The 17,877-nt window shown below is 34.9% G+C and overlaps 1 protein-coding gene across 3 annotated transcripts in view; it reads right to left on the bottom strand.

Annotated features, from left to right (window-relative positions):
- Positions 1-17,877, bottom strand: part of ASAP1 (ArfGAP with SH3 domain, ankyrin repeat and PH domain 1) — a 145,639-nt gene that overhangs the window by 42,359 nt on the left and 85,403 nt on the right. For all 3 annotated transcript variants that reach the window (XM_066336157.1, XM_066336140.1, XM_066336149.1), the window contains 10 exons: positions 16,898-16,972; positions 16,495-16,544; positions 16,019-16,148; positions 15,170-15,255; positions 14,354-14,429; positions 13,502-13,588; positions 6,174-6,274; positions 5,689-5,758; positions 4,484-4,571; positions 3,368-3,416 (listed from right to left, as the gene is read on the bottom strand). In XM_066336157.1, the coding sequence (XP_066192254.1) occupies positions 3,368-3,416; positions 4,484-4,571; positions 5,689-5,758; positions 6,174-6,274; positions 13,502-13,588; positions 14,354-14,429; positions 15,170-15,255; positions 16,019-16,148; positions 16,495-16,544; positions 16,898-16,972 (812 nt within the window). The remainder of the gene's footprint in view (positions 1-3,367; positions 3,417-4,483; positions 4,572-5,688; positions 5,759-6,173; positions 6,275-13,501; positions 13,589-14,353; positions 14,430-15,169; positions 15,256-16,018; positions 16,149-16,494; positions 16,545-16,897; positions 16,973-17,877) is intronic.

Consider the following 17,877-nt stretch of genomic DNA (forward strand, 5'->3'; position numbering starts at 1 on the left):
TGGAACAGGCTCTCCAGGGAAGTGGTTGGGCCACCATCCCTGGAGGGCTTTAAAACATGTGTGGATGAGGTGTTTGGGGACATGGTTTAGTTGAGGGCTTGGCAGCCTTTGATTAATGATTGGACTCAATAATGTTAAAGGTCTTTTCCAACCTAAACTAGTCCATGATACCAACACAATAAATAGGGGTCTAGTCATCTGTTAAACTCATTTTTCTGAGTATCAGTAATTTCTTATCATCCTTTAAGGCATTTTGTTTGCTGGAGATTCACAGTTTTGGAGAAACAAAGTTATACAAAACTCTGGCATCCTAGGTGCCTTCAGGAAATAGGAATTTGTTAATCATGCATGGACCAGACTTCACTCACATTTCTCTTATTTTGATTTGCTATTTTCAACTCAAAAAAACACCCCCTCCCCTAAGAATAAGAACCAGTCTAATAGTTTTGGGTTTTTTTTTTATTTTTCAGTAAAAATTTAACTGTCTCTTCTGACAATCAATATTGAAAAACTGTTGTTTCCAGATAAATGGAACAAGAATAGCTTAATATTTTTCAAATATTGATATATAACTCTTTTTTTTGTATGGAAGAAGCATCAGACAATATCAATGCCTTCAAACTCAGTCTTTCCAAGGTGAAAGCAGTCTGAGGCCTGCTGCTAAAAACTAGACTTTAGTTAGATGTCTTTTTCTTCATAGAAAACTTTCTAAATCTAGCTTTGTTTATAGTCCAGGCATTTCCTGCAGGTAAGGATATGCCCTTGACCTTCAAAAAGAGGGTAGAAAAGAGCCCAAAGCTCATCACCAGATGATGTTTGGCCCTATTCACAATTATATTAAAGAACCAGAAAGCAACTATTATTTAAGTATTTGTTAAAAAAAGAAATCAGGTTACTTTTCCTATAATCTACACATAAATATATACTTACATGCAGATACAGAAACACACTACCCACACCCCACTTCCCACTAACAACTGTATTTTATCTAGAGAAAACTAGTAATCCATTGAGAACTTAAGGATGGTCAATCAGTAATTAAAGGCCAACAAACAGCTGCCTGGATAAAAATCAAGAAAAGCACTGGCCTGAAGGAAATTTTTGAGGGGAAGCAGTAATAAATCTGTAACAGAAAATAGGCTTCAGTGCTTTGTATGAATGGTTTTTAAAAAAATCTCCTTGTAAAATTTATTATTATTATTATTTAGTTTGAGGAGCTACTTATGGAAGCAGTGTATAATGATTACTGGAGGAAAATGTATGCAAGACCAGTTAAACTAGAATAAAAAGAAATACATCTTGGTTTTTTTCTCTATTTAGATGTGAGTCTATTAAAAATGGTGATTTGAAAATCTATTTACACATTTTCAATTGGTTCACAAAGTTAAAAAAGACAGAACAGAGGTAGCACTGAAACTGTGGACAAAACACAAGAGGAAAGAAAGGTTTAAGAGAGGCACACCCATATCAGTCAGGAGGAAACAGAAACAAGACAATGACAACTCTTAACTGAGGAGTTATATCAAGTAGCTCCAGCAGAACACCCTTAAATCACTAATTTGGAAGTCAAGGGGCGCTGTCCTCATGACACCTTAGATAATAAAGGTTTTTAGGATCCACTCAGTGGCTGCACAAGAAAAATAGTTTCTCATCACTACAATTACACTCATTCTGGTTCCTCAAGGAGGGCAGAGGAAGGGGAGGTGCTGAACTCCTCTCTCAGGTGACCAGAGACAGGACATGAGGAAATGGAATGAAGCTGCATCAGGGGAAGTTCAGATGGGACGCCAGGCAAAGGTTCTTCACTGACAGGGTGGTTGGTCACTAGACAGGCTCCCCAGGGAAATGGCCAGGATATCAACCCTGTGAGTGCTAAAGGAGCATCTGGACAATACCCTTAGTCATGTGATTTACTCGTAGGCAGTTGTGGCAGGAGCAGAGAATGGGACTCAATGATCCTTTCAGGGTCCCTTCCAACTTGAGATATTCTAGGATTCTGCATCCCAAAGCAAGTAATTTTCTCAACCACTTGACTTCAGAGTGACAGACAAAATTTCAGTGCTCCTAATAGGAAACAAAACCAGCCTGGAATTTCAAAACAGTTCAGCAGGAAGCCTACTAAACTAAATTTATTCATCTGTCTCTGAGAAGAAGGATATTGCTAATTAATTCTTCCCCTACCTTGCTCATGTGTTAAGACAAAAACAAACCCCAAACAAACCACTTCACCTGTTAAACCAACTAATACAGTAAAAATTGATTTATGGCAGAGTACCAAAAACTTCCGACTCATAAAAAAAATAACAGTACTTTCCTCTTGACTAAGAAAATTATTGGAATAATTAAGTTCCAGAATGAATGTAGAGTAATCATGACTAGCAAGTCAGCTTTGCACTGTAAAAGCCAACATAAAGCTGTGGAAGCCCAGAAGGAAATAGCTACACAACAAAGAATTCTCCCGCCCTTTTATCTCACTCATGACTCTCAAGGTTGAGTTGTCAATGCCAACGCTACCAAACAACTGAAACACCCTACAAACTTCCCCTCTATCTTTAAAAAACACATGGAGCAACAGAGTCTTCCATTAGAATGTGGATATTTAAGGAAAAAATGAGGTAGCCTTTGCTGTCCCCTCTTCAGTAGTAACTTTATTCCTTGACCTTTTGGGTGCTGAGCAATAGACAACATGCACAACACACATCTGGTGACACAGGAGGAAAAACCAGTGGTATATGGTTCTCAGGAAATTATTCTGATGCAACAGGAAGAAAGATTGTTTAAAAGGAAATAATCTAATTGGAAACATGTATTAATGAAGCAAGTTCCTGGATTCTGAAGTACACAAATCTCAGAGATATGCTTTGCTGTTTATTTCTAGGCCTACAGAAGAAAAAGTGCACTGCCTATAGATATTTTCTATGGAAAACATGGAGATCTTTTATCTGTTTATTATGTTTCATTTCAAGGAAAAGGTAGGATAAAGAGGAAAAGAAGTAACTGCAGAACAGGGTTGACAGAGAAGATTTGAGAAGAATTGAGAAGAATTTAAAAATATTTCATTTGAATCTTAATATGCTGATCTAGAATATCATCCCAAACACTTCACACAAACCAGGTGCTGGCAGGATACACAATCTAAACGGGGTTTTGGTTAGTTTGGTATGGTTTAATTTTGGTTTTAAAGTTACTAGGTTTTAAAAGAGCTCTATAGTGTGACACAAAATAGCTTACATTTACAGATTTGTAACAGCAGAAAAAAAGAGAGTAGGCACTAATGCATTAGCTGAGGAAATTATTTCCACTGTTATGTGTGATTTTATACATCTTTATTGGCAAAATAAACTTGAAAAAACGTAAAAATTCTTACGCTACGTATTCCTGTTCATCTTCTGCTTGAAAGTGGTATGTTCTGTTATCTGAAATAAAGAAATACATCTTTGCATTGGGCACATGATAAAAGTTAATGTGTCTACATATTTGGAACTAAAACCCATTTGGCAGTTAAAGCCTTCAAGAGCAAATTTCTCTTAAAAGGCATCATTAATCCTTTATTCATACCTATGGACAACAATTCCAAAACAAACTAAAAAAGGAAGACGAAACTAAATTTTGATTCACACCAATTGCACGTATTTTAAAATAAGTTTTGAAAGTTTTGAAATAAGTTTTTAAATACTAAAGAAAAATAAGTATATGGATCAAATTTTACCCTTTCAGAAGTCAAATCTGGAACATAATTAGAAGAGGGCAAAATTAATTTGTTTCTTTTATATAGTTTTTCCCTCCAGTTGAGCCAAGAAAATTCTTTTACTAACCAACAGATGAAGACATGAAGTGGCTATTATCTCCCACAATCAAAGGTTTCCTAGACTGTCCTTTTCAATATAGAATATTTGGAACTGTTTGTTGATTAATACTCTGTATGTAAAGTCCAAAAACACGAAGTTGACTCATCAAAAGTTTTTAAAATCAGACTGGATACAAATACCTGCTGTACAAGACCAAAATGGGAAGAAAGGGAACCACAGGAGCTTTAATCCTGAGAAGACAAGGCACTACCAATTTTCAGACAAAGAGAAATATATTTTTAATGTAGGATAATAAAGAAAGAAATTGGGTCTCTTGTCTTCCTCACTCCCTCAAATTGCACTCACCAAGCAAAACAATGACTGAAAAGCAGGATAAAGCCAAAGGTCTTTCTCCTTTCCTGGTGGACACAGCTAATGCATGTTCCAGTGAGCTGTTAAACATCTCTCTGAACTTAGGGGGCAACACATGTGCTGCATTTCACAGCTTGTCACAAACAAATAGTATTTATGTCACATCTACACAGAGAAAGGTTTTACATCTATTTGTTCATCATCAGAAATACAGCTCTGAACACAGAACTTTGACTCTAGCCTTGTGTTCTACTCAAAGCATCTTGCAATGACATTTTCAGAAACATCACATAATACAAGATGGTACTAAAGTTGCTACATACGTGATATTAGGTCAAAGGACTTCTTATCTTCAGCATTTGGCTTCACCTGGCAGGTCAATAAATTCAGTTTAGCTGGTTGCCTGTTGGACTAAAAAGAAAAATTATTTTATTTTAAAAATGTATTGATTTGGGATTATTTTCCCTTTCTGGGGAGCGGGCATGTATGATATTACGTAAAGCTTGGACATGCACACATATCCACCCTCAAAAAGCTGGAGACCAGCATCACTTGGTCTGATCTGGTCTCTCAAAATGGACAAATTGCTAAATCTAAACAAAATTAAAATCTTCATGGCCTCACTTTATCAGAAAGGAATGAAGAGAAAAAACCATTAAATTTACAATATGCTAATATTAATATTTTTAAATTGTATTTCATCAGCAATGGCAAAACTATAATGCAATTTTTCATTACAGCATGCCCATATTCCAAGTTTCCTCCCATTTTAAATAAATCAAAGATATAATCCTAAAACTTTAAAAGGGAAGTAGAAAGCTAAAGATCTGGAGTTTCAGAACTCAGGATAAATACCAATACCAATATTCTGTGCTGTAATTATGTCACTTAAGACATGATAATTAAATGTATCTTTGAGAAACTTGAGGTTTATACAGGTAGCAAGCTTTAGAAATTGAGGGCTGTCAGAGGAATTTGGGGCAAAGGGGGAAAAGAGGTGAGGAAATGGGACCATCTCCTTTAACAAGAGCAACTCCTGGGCTTGTTTCCAACAAGTTCATGTTACACTCTCACAAGGCAGTTTGAGCATTGCCTCCACCATGATCACCTTGGTGCTACCACACAATTGAGCATTCCAGGAAAATCCTTCAGATATATGCCTGATTCCAAGAGCTGTCCCAGCATTTCAAACTTTTAATTGAAAGCACTCAAAATACTAAACACATTCACTCATCTGTCAGACTCTAAACTAATATCAAATACTTCCCAAGTTCCCAAATTACATGGTTCACATACACACCAGGACAATCCTTATAAGCAAATCCATCTGAAGTACTAATTGACAAGTCTGTGCAATACATTTGCCATTTTCTTATTAAACTACTGATAAATTAATTTCGTAAGCTACAGTTTCACAAAACTTCAACAGTCAGAAGCTGAAGTAACATCCTTTTTGAATTAGCAGCAACAGATTCACCAGGAAAGGATAATGCTATTATTTTCATATAAAGGTATAAAAATAACTTACCGTTGCATGTGAGATGGTAAGAATTCCATTTTTAACAGTGCACTTCCTTCTTTGCCATACTTTCCTTAACCTACATAAGAATATCATATCAAGTTTAGTAAATAGATGTGACTTCAAAACACTTGAGTATCATTATCATTTTGAGACGATTTGCTTTAAAAAACAAACAAATGCAGTCAAAATTTTACTAAATGCTTCACCAAAAGAAACTTGGAGATCTGTGAGAGATCTTAATCATCTTTTAGAGAGTTATAAAGACAATAGCTTTCTTTTAACTATGACTACTATTTTTTTAGCTTGCTTGTCATGCTTTTTATATTTGCTATATTAAATTCAGTTGTGTTCAGGCTTGAACTTTAGAACTCACAAGTACTTGTGGCACATGCATTAGGAGAATATGCCTGAAGCAATCACAGTAGAAAGCTATTAAAATTAGAGCCTGAACATAGTAGTAGATTTCACTATTATGTGCTACCAGAACATACCCATCACTCTTCTTTAAAAGATAACCTTTCTTCTCACTGCCATACTCCTTATTCCCCTGAAGCTGATGCATACTGTACCCTCCTTGCCTGCTCTGTGAATCCTGAAAAAGGGAAACACAACATTAATCTTCTCCTGATGTGCACAGTAAACTTTCCTGACCTTTGAGCCTATTTTATTTTTTCTTCTCTGCAACATCACAAATTCATAAAGACTAAAAAAGGAGAACTCCTACTGCATGTTTTACATTCATAAGAGAGTTATTTTTACACCACATGATCTTGAACTAGATGCCTATTCAAGATTCAAATAATACATTGGGCCTTTGATGCAAATATGCACCTCAAAACAAAGACTTTCAAAATACAGATATTTAATATTGCACAATCTTATAAGCAGAACATAAAAGGCTAAGATAAAATTTCAAAAAGAAAACAAAATATAGCAGGCATATATATATATAGGAACACATATATAAAGAAAGACAAATGCTAATATTCACTTTTTTCCAATAAAAATATGTATAATTCATGAGTTTTAGTGAATGAAGGCAGCTGAAATAACTTTTGACCTGATCTAGTGAAATAATTTAGTGAAATGGATTAACTTATAAGCACATCAGAAAAAAGAATCCCCCAAATTCATTAAAACATTGACTTACTCTCCTAGACTTCGATCACGAAAGGCAAAAGCAATAGAGGAAAGAGAAAGCAAATAATTTAAAACAAGAATTATTATTCATATAAAAAAACATGCTCCTTGAACATAAATTTTATAACCCCATTGTCAAAACCATGTTTCTCCTTTCTAAAAAAAATTACTAGAGAGAAGGAAAGAACTATTTTTTTAGGCATATTGGTGTTTTGTTTCATCCAGTAACAAAATATCATAACAAAATTCCAGGCAACCTGGCATACATGACATTGGCTTCACAAAACAACTAAGATGATTGCAGGGTCAAATTTTAACATATCTTCTGATCTTTGTAATCTTTAAATTGCCTAAAATTCTAGTTATATTGTATCTACCAGAATAGGAACTAATTCTGAATTTCCATTGAAAAAGATCAGGCAGGCCCAAAGTTAACTTTTAATTTTTGCAAGTGTATGCAAAAAGCTATAATAAAGGGCACATCAATTTGTTTTTAAATACAATTGTGAAACAATAACCTGAAAAACATTTGACAACATCCCAAAAAAAAAAAAAAAAAACAAAAAAAAAAAAAAAAACAAAACAAACAAACAAAACAAAAAAAAAACCAAAAAAAAACACGGGAAGTTCAATTACTCCTTTGTCAATAACCTTTCCTCTCTAAAGCAGAGTTTCTTACTACCACTACCAATATATATTGAAGATTACTCTCTCTTGGTTTATCCAGGGTTCCTACAATTGTTTAATTTTGTAACAACTTTGGCACTGAGTTTAGAGAAGTGCTTTGGCAAAATTGGGGATTGTGGCTGGAAGCAGCACAAAGGCTCCTCTGAGCTGGGGGCTGCCAGCAGAGCTCACACCATCACCATCAGCAGCTCATTTGTTAAAAGCAAATTTCAAATCCCATTGGGATTAGGGTTCTGCTGGTATTAGCACAGGAAAGAACAAAATGAGATATAGTTCTAGTTGCAAGTAGCATATGAGATGAAGATTTGGGAAAATAAAACAAAATGTAAGGAAATAATTGACAAAACATGATTCCAAAAATTAGCTACATTCAACGTAATGCTCTTGAGTTAATTTTCAGCAATAATTAATAGACAAAAATAGGGAACAGAAGCTTGTATTAAAGGCACAGTTTCTCTTAAAAATTAAGCTTCTTATGATATGAACATTTAACAACATACAAGATCAGATGCTTTACACAATTAAAAGTACACTAGTATTCATTAAAATACTTATTCCAAAAGCCATAAGCAATAATTTTCCAAAATTAGATAATTCTTGCACAAGGTAACAGAATCTGCCCCAACTCAACATGAGGACAGCACAACAGTGGCCACAAGAGACATTGCACACAGAGGAGCCAATGTCAGAGGCTGCAGCACTGGCATTGCTGCACAGCCCAGGATTCCAACACAGTCACAGTGTGCTTCTCCAGGAACCAGGGAATTGCAGTGATTACAATAATAATTTTTTTATTGATGAAAGGACAGGTATACCACAAAAATCAGTGAGGTCATCACAGATGCCCACAATGCTAAATAAACACCTTGAACAAGTGCAAGAGTGAAACAGGAGTTGCATTATGAGAGCTCAAATATGTTGGGAGGTATCACTTATCTCATAGCAACTCCAAAGAGGTTAAAGGTGGCAGAATTTACAATTTGGACAGGAATTACTAGTTTCAATTACCTTCTCTCAGTCAAAGAAACTTTTAACTATAAACAACCAGGGCCTCAATTTTATTATTTCAAATTGCTTCCCTGCCAAAGCAATGTTTGGTAAGAGTACTTCTGATTCTTTACAAATCCACTGGAAAAAATCCCATTCATTTCATGTTCTTCAATAATATCATTAATCCATCAGTTTTCCAGTGATGAGATTATAATGCACTAATATAAGTGGGAAAATGTATACTTAATCATAATCCACTAGGCCATCTGTCACAATAATGAAGTCCAGCTTTATGCACTTGAAGATTTGGATACACACATTGATGGAGGCTGACTGGTGAAAACTCCAGCCATGTCAGGCTTTGCTGTCTCTTAAGTAAGGAGTACTGAATGCTAACATGCTGCTTCAGGATTAAACACTGAATACCTAAGGAACTCATTGTTTTATCAAGCTCCTCAATTTCTGCTAGCATCATTGCACTCTGACTCATGTCATGTAGCAGAATCTCATGACTCAAAGTACTCATGTCGATTTTGAAAGAGAAACATGAACATCAACGTGATCAAATGGTTATTTCATCAAAATATCAGATTCTTTCATTACAGCATTTCTCTCTCTCTCTCTCCTGTGATTTGCCTGGATATCTGAGAATCACAATACTGCTCCTTTTTCTTCTAGGACACAACTTCAATTATCTTCAAAACACATTTTATTTTTATATTATATTTTATATTATATTTTATATTATTTATATAACTTTATATATAATTATATATATAAAAATACATAACTATATTATTTATATACACAGAGAGTTTTTCAAGAGTCCTAAAATTTTTCCACACTGTAATTACAGTCAGAACAGCTGCACAGTTTATTTTAGTGATGTCTGTGAAGCTGCTTTATTTCAACATGTATTCAAGTTTCAAAATTCAACTTCACATTTATAATTGACTTTACTTCTATATTTCAGATGAGGTTTTGTTATATATAGGTAAACCTTACAAAAGGAAGGCTCATAAAATCATGGCTCAGGCCTGCTACTTCAGATAAGCAGAAAAGGACTATAGGAAAGTGACTTAGCTGACAAATCATGGAACCATCCTGTGTTCACATCGTGGTGTATGATGGTTGCTTGAATTATGTTTATTGTGATTTAAACTTATGTAACTGATAATGGGCTAACATCTTAAAAAAGACCAGGTTTTTGCAATAAAGTGGCTCTCCTTTGCACCTGCCTGGGGACTCTGCATTACTACAGAGCCTCACTCACAGCTCACCCACAAGGTTCTTTCCACTAAAACACAGTATTTTTACTACACATCCAGGAAATAAGTAATCAAATATCCAAACATTATATTTCACTTGTTACTCTGCCTCATAATAATCTATGGGGAATTTTGAAACTTGACATGTATGGACTGTACCATATGCAGCCATGAAAGCATAATACATTTCTGAGTAACATCCACCCATCTGTCCTACTTTATTTCCAAGAACTGGCTTTATTTCCAAGAAACATGAACTCAACAACATATGCAGCACCCAGGAGAGGAGGAGATGTTTTTCTTTGCTTCCCAAATAATCAGCTTGTGAAAGAAAAGGTACGTGAGAGAAGAGCAAGTCTTGCTGCTCTGTCTGTTGGGAATCAATTCCTGATGAAGAATGAGCAGGAACTAAGTACAGAGTGATTTAGATAATAGGGAGATGACAAATGTAATGCCTGTATGGAAAGCTCCATAAGTTATGGAAGGGATCTGGTAAGTCTATGTGCACACTGGAGATGAAAGGGGAAAAAAAAAAACAAACTGAGAATCAGGAAAGACTGTAAAGTATGAGATAAGGGAAAAATGAGCACTAGAAAGAACTAGCAGCTTCTACAGTAAATTAGGATCTATTCAAAGCTGCTCTGTGGTACTCCTGTCAGCATTGTGCCATGAAAGAAATTCTAAAAAATGTATAGAGTGTGTTGTAAGGCTATGTTGTCCTCCAGAATGATGAGATTAGAGATTCAGGAAGAGGAACAGCCTCCTGGCCAAGGTTTGTCCGCTATATAATGTGCACCTATGTTATGTAAGCAAGCATTCAAAAGAAAAAAAACCCACTGCTGTAAGGAATTTCTTATTAACTCATTAATCATTTCTTATTAACTGTGATTCCACATTAGTTTATTTACTAACTTTAAGCCACACATCTGCACATAGTGGCCATAATCACAATGGGCTATCTATAAAATTACATAACAGCCCATGAAAATACTTGCCCCAGTTAATAAAGTTCTATTTTTCAAGTTTCGGAAGAATTCCAGGAAAGTAAAGAATTTTTAGCTTCACACCACAGAAGGGACATTAATGAAAACTACTTTGAAGAGTGTTGGAGTCCAGGACATCCCCTTGAATGACCTGGGACCCGAGGAAGGGAATTTGAGCCCTGGACAGGGGGGTGTGGAGCCGGTCCAGGGGGCTCGGAGACCTCGGCATAGAGCCCAGGAAAACACCAGGTTTGATTTTAGTCCATGGGAGAGGCTTCCGACACAGAGAGAGGAATTGCAAACCACTGGGATGTGAAAAGAGTAGTTTAGCACAGTAAAAGATACAAAATATAGTAGTTTTAGGGTGCATGGAATAAAGGTAAATGGGGACAAGATGGTGGAATTCGGGTGGTACCTCATGTACTTCTCCTTCTTCCTCATCCTCCATCTTTTGGGGTGGTGATGGCACAAAGTAGGTTAGAGTGGATTGGGTCAAAGTAGAAATGACACTTCTAGTGTGGGCACTAGGTATTGGTACGAAATAGTAAATAACCAACACATAGTTATCTGTATAAATGTAAGGGAACATCCCCTCGGGGGGCAGTCGCCTCGTGTCCCAGCTGCTGTCCAGACCTCAGCTGGGAGCAGAGAAAATTTTGAGATATCAAATAATAAACATCACGAGAAACCTGAAAACAAACCTTGAGGATTCCGCTTTTTTATACCGATGCTTGGGGCTTTTAGAGGGCTGAGGACTTTAAACAATCTAAATCTCAGGTGAGGAAACCCTCCCTGAGAGAAGAGTTTATTTATTATTACATTCACTGGAAAATCAGAACAGCTTTTGAACAGAGAGGTTGTGTACAAAAATTTCCTGGAGTTCCTTGGAAGAATCAGTAAGTAAATGATGACTGATGCAGTGTACCTAGACTTTCAATGGGTACTTATTCTTCCTGATGACAAGGAAAGAATTACATTGCCACAGGATGAGAGAAGTCCTCAGGTGAGATAACAGATTAAAAGCATGAAACAGCCAAATGAGTTCCACAGAAAGCTGTGCCAGCACATGAGGTGTCTAACACAAACAATATGGAAAAAGGTGAACAGTAAATTGTCAAATTTTGTTAGATGCCATTAAATTATTCAGGATACTCAACAAAGGCTGACTGAAGAATTTCTCAGGAACTCAATGATAGCGAGTAGCTTGACAACAAATGACAGGTGAAGATCAGCATAAAAAAATGCCAAGTGATGCAGAGAAGAATAAGATACTGTGAGCTCACCATGAAAGTTCAGAAACAGGATGATACGGTTATAGCTTTACAGATTATTAAACTTACACACCTCCTCTGGCCAAAAGGCAAGTCAATGTAAGGTTTTATATGGAGAAATTAAGAAAAAAACCTCAAAGAAGTATCTAGTAAGGATATCATAAATTCACACACACTCAGATCCTGAATAGGATATGAGGATCTAAAAGTTCAAAACAAGTAAAAGAGGAAAGATTTTTTCCACTGAACATGCAGCCATGGTGGGAAAGGCACAGCTGTAATATAAGCTGATGGTTTACACTTCCTCAAAAAGCAACTGCAAAAATTCAAAGACTTCCAAGTCAGTCAAACTACTGCTGGGAGGGTATTCTGGGGAAGTACCAGTGTTTATTGCCCTGCATTTCAGCCTCGACACCCACTATTAAACGGCATCAGAAACATGGCTGACTCAGTGACCTTGTTGTAAATTATATTTTTATATGTATATAAGCAATTTCGTTAATCATATATTTGGATGATCATATATATTCAGCAGAATGGCATCTGTCTAATGTTTAGTTATAATTCACATTTAATAACAGACACCTGGTAAATATGAATGTCTTATACACCTACAAGAAAACTGAACAGAGGATAAGCAAACTTTTCCTGAAGGAAAGCTACACTCACCCTCCCAACAGTCACTGTCACCATGGGATAGTCAGTATTTCTCTCAGGCACAATGATTTTGAAAAGTCATAGTATTATCTCAGGTAAAAGCTGTGATGTGTGTTATTATATTATCTCCTAGTTCAATAACTATTCCAGAACATCTGCAATGGACATCACACGTGCTTCCCTTCGCTTTTGCAGTGGATACTAGATATCAGTGCATTTGATGATGAATTCTACTTTATAATGTCCCTGTCTCAGCCCCTGCTGTTCGAATAGCAAACAAATTTTCTTCCTTACTATATACTATTAGCAAAAGGAGTTTGGAAAGGAGAACAACAGCACAAAATCCATGTGAGTTAGCAGATGAACTCTAATGTGCAAACAACAGCTAAAGGCAAGTCTCTGGTTCTCCTTCTGCCTGGGATCACCTGGGTCAGGAAAATCCTGTACACAAACTGGCTGGAGGATAGCAGAATACAAGATGGAAGTGTGCATCCCTTCTATTCTTTTTTCTTTTTCCCTGAGCAATCATTCCTTATCATTGTCAAGGACAGGATTCTGGAGTAGATGAAGCATTTATATGACTCGTTACAACTCTTCTTACAGTACATTAAGAAACTAAATAAAAAAGAGAATAATTTCTTTTTGTACATAAATTAAAAACAGAAAACAAATGTAAAAACATTGTTGATATGTACTTGAACATTGTAAATATTAGTTTTGCCATAATACTCAAAGTCCAGCTCTTTTGAGCCAATAACTGCACAAATTTAACATTAATTAAACCACTTTCGGAATAAAAGAATAGCATGTCTAAATTATTTACCTCCTTCTGATCAAGCTGCAGAGAAGATTTTATCAAATCTCGAAGAGCTGTAAGTTGTTTTTTTTCTTCATCTTGTGTCTGCTTTATCTATAGAAAGAGATTGCCATTAGATGCTTGCTGGATGCAACTTTAATGTTTTATGCATTTCAATATATCATTTTAGATGTCCTGAACAAACAGCTCAATTATTTTGTGTTTTTGTGATAGTTGAGTTTATTTTCATGGACCAGTTTCATTCTCATATCTTCACCTTCTATGCATTTATTGCTTGAAAAGCAAATTGAAATGAATGTACTACTCGTTATGCACTGTTTCTTCTATTACATTGTAATGGCTTACTATATCTAATGAAACTAAATTATCCTCTAAAATATTAAAATAACTCAAATTTGACAGATTACTTAAGGAATAAAAATGCAGTTTAATTTAGCAACAAATGACAATAGCAAATAGGATTAGTGTAATTCTGGTTATAGAATACAAAAACACCTGGGTGACAAGTGATCTTTGATTCCATGTTATTACTTTTCAATGAACATCACAAATTAATTCATTTTAAAACCTTGGTGCTATCATTAAGTAGTTTGGTTTTAAAAAGTGAAAATGGTACTAAAATTAATGTTATTATAAGCTGATTGCAATATTCACACTTAAAAGTAGTTTTATCTTAATGGATGATTGAATTAGTAGAATGAAAGCTACTTTTCCTAATAGCTCTAAAAATTGCAAGTAACACACTTCTCATTTATAAGATGCAAATGAAATATAGGTCCCTGTAGTTATATTTAAAATGTACTTCTATAACAAAATACTTTCATTTTCAGATACAAAGCTACTTGTAAGTAAACTTACATTATATAAGTCAGCAGCCAACTTTTCAATATATTGTTTAAGTTTATCAGCAGTTTTCAAGCCATCTTGGAAGAAACTGGAATGAAAAATATCTTTTATTTATCAGGGATATATCAAGCTCACAACACAAAGTATATTGTCTTGTGAAGAAAAATAGCAAAACCAATAAAACATATTCAATTTCTTCCATTTGTTCAAAACTGAACAAAATAATTAAACAAGTGAAAACCCCAACAAAAAAACCCTTTCTGGTAGTTTAAAGTACAGTATCTTTCAACAGTGGAGATACACTATTGTGACTTTAACAAATATCAAATTTGAGAGAATATAGCCAACATGTTTCTCCTACAGTAATTTCTAAAATCTTTTTTCTGCATTTAACTTAAGTTCCTGTGTGTTTGCCTTTGTGGTTCTAACAATGAAAAGGTTGTATCTCGCCAGTTTTACTCTTAGGAAATCCAAAGAAATTACTGGCTTTCACAGTGGTTTTAAAATTTACATGCAGACTAAAAACTATTAATTCAAATAAAGAAGATGTTTTTAAAAACACATTCTAGATCTATGCCTCAGGAAATAAAATTAATTTTTGTATGCAATATGCAATGTTTTCCTTTGGCTTCTTTCTCTATCACTGCCCTGCCCCACAAACTCACTCTCACACTCTCTACTGGAAGTCTACAGCTTCAGAAGAGGAAGATTCAGAAAACTGGCACATCACAAGTAGGAAAAAAGCCCTGATACATTCAAACAAACGGAAACATAATCTTGTGCAAAAAAGAAAATTGTAACTAAAGCTTAAAGCATTGCAGCACTTACTTGCATTGTGCATGGTAATATTTAATAAGGTTCTGCAGAAGGTCCACACCCTTTTTTGTCTTGATTTCGTTAACCTTAATAAGATACTGCATAGACAATGGAAAACATGTTGGCAATCATGTATCACAACCTTCAACAATTTTCAAACAATAAAACATCATTTGCTCAGTGAAATAAACTCTATGTTTAACTTGGATGCTGACCCATAAAACACCAGTCCACTACTGCTAAACAAACTTTAAAACAGGTAACAGTTTATCTGGCCACTCCGTAAAATTTAAACACCCCAAAACATAAAGCAAATTCAAGAAAAAAGTTTCATCTTCTACAATTGTCCAAAGATTTCCCATTTTTAATGCTACTGCAGTCATTACTGAAATATTGTGAAAGCATAAACATTGTACAATTTAAAGTAATCCTCACTAAAATGTAACAAAAAGAACTATTAATATAAAAAAAACAGTTTTATGGAACTAACATATCACTAGCATTTATCACTTTACTAGAAATTTTAGAAGGTTTCAGAAAGCATATTGGAAGGAAGATATCAAAATATTGCTAAAACATAAACCCGATAAAATAAGAAATATTTCCACAGTGTATGTTCAGCCCAAGAACCTTCCCATAATAACCTAAAAACAAGAAAAAGGAATAAAACAAAAAACCAGCCAAGTTTTGTACAAGAGTTGCTAAAATAATTGTTTATATTGCTGTATTGTGTCAGATGGAAATAATTTCCTCCCTCCACCCCCATTAAACGACAAAGAAGATTTCACCACCTTAAGACCCACAAAGTCTGTTAATAATAAGTTATGGTGTTGCAATTAGAAACTGAAATTTGTTTCTTACTTCACACATCTGTAGCTGAAACAGCCTCCTCTCCTTCTCCATTTCCTCTGCTATCTCAGCTCCTGTTATCTCAGTTCTTATCATCCCATGCTGTTTCGCATGTTCTCTTTTTTCCTTTTCAATCTTTGTACTGAAATTTTTATTAGAAAACATTTTAGAGAATTCCTTCTATGAAAATATGATCTAGCATGATTTAGGAAAAAAGTCATAATTAAGAAGTATCAAAGAAAACATTCTGAAGATTAGCTCCTCTACCAAATCCTGTATATTTTGAGCCATGAGCTATTGAGCCATGAAACTGCCCTTCCTTCAACTCTGTTCTCTAGACTGTGTGTTACTTGGGGAAAACAATCAATAATTATATCTTAATAATAGCAATAACAATACTAACAATACTAATAGTACTACCAATAATAGTTAATACAAAAAATCCCAACACCACAAAAAACAAAGCCAAGTGGGAGACAAATACTTACAATTTGGTTTCATAATCTTTCCAGGCTTTGTCAAAAGGCTTTTTGAGGTCCTTAGGAAATAGAAAATTGTCTTAGAACATTTTAAAACTTTTTCTTTGTAGTTATCAAGTAATAAATAGTAACAAAAATACTGTTTTCTTCATAACTTTTCAGACAGCAGTTGGAAATAAAATATTGGGTTTGAATCTTGTAAAGTATTGCTCTCCTGTGCACACTAACACAGAAATTTACAATGAAATTTTCAAGATTTCATCGCAATCATGCCAATTTTGTTCTTTGCACAGAATATTAACTAAATACAGAATATTAATAAATGCCAACATAAGAAATACTCTCATGAGTGAAAGGAAAACAGTCACTAGACAGATGAACATGAAACAAAAATTTAGTTTGCAACACTTACCCCTTTAACACCTTTTAAGTCTCCTTTTAAAAGCGAATCCAAAGTGAAAATAACATTGTGGCTTAAACCCTGGAGCTAAAAACAAAAACATTGTAATTCAGAAGGATTTATTATGATCTTATAAAAGTGCTGTCAACAAGTCTTTGAACTTCACTAATCAAGTTACAATCACTTCACATTTCTAAATTCATAGTAAATTCGAATATGGGAAGAATTATTAACATTTACTTGTATGAGTCACAGAAACACTATAATTAACATTTACTTAAACAGGGTGACGTAAACCCAAAATTTTACAAATAGAACATAAGCAAAGTTCTGAAAGCACTTCAAGGCAATATTCATCCCCTTGAAGCAAACATTTGGGTACAAATCTGGCTGCAGCCTCCCAAGTAAGAGGGACCTGCTGTGCCACAGGTAGGGAACACACAAAGCTCGTGTTAATTCAACCACGAGCAGAAGGAGCCAACAAGGGCAGCAACTCCTTGAACATTCCCCACTTTTTGGGAAGACTGTTCCTTTCCTTGTCCATTGTGTATATCTGGTATCTTCTTAAACCCTTATGAGTCTAAATTTCACCCTAGAGAGTTCATGCCCATTTGATTATCAACAAGAATATCAAAACAACTACTCAAACAGGTTCTTAGATCTAGTGTTCCACTCAAACTCCTCATATATTCTAAAGACACTGTAGCCTTTTCTTCATTTTTCCAGGAGTATCCATTAAGGATAACCAACTCAAGCCATTAATTTTTGGGTTGAAATGACTGAACAGTAGCCAGCAAGCAGGCCAGCTATAGAAAATAACCAAAAAACCCAAAAAACTAAATAGCAGTGTAGTTTCTCCAATACAGTAAGGATTAAGAATCATTTATTACATTATTTTAGACTTGATAAAACACTAGCCCAAATGAACTGGAAACCATCTGATAAAGCAAAACAGTTTCACATATAGAAGAAAATAAAGGGGAAAAACTCTT

The sequence above is a fragment of the Sylvia atricapilla genome, chromosome 1, assembly GCF_009819655.1.
Source record: "Sylvia atricapilla isolate bSylAtr1 chromosome 1, bSylAtr1.pri, whole genome shotgun sequence".
NCBI classification, from domain to species: domain Eukaryota; kingdom Metazoa; phylum Chordata; class Aves; order Passeriformes; family Sylviidae; genus Sylvia; species Sylvia atricapilla.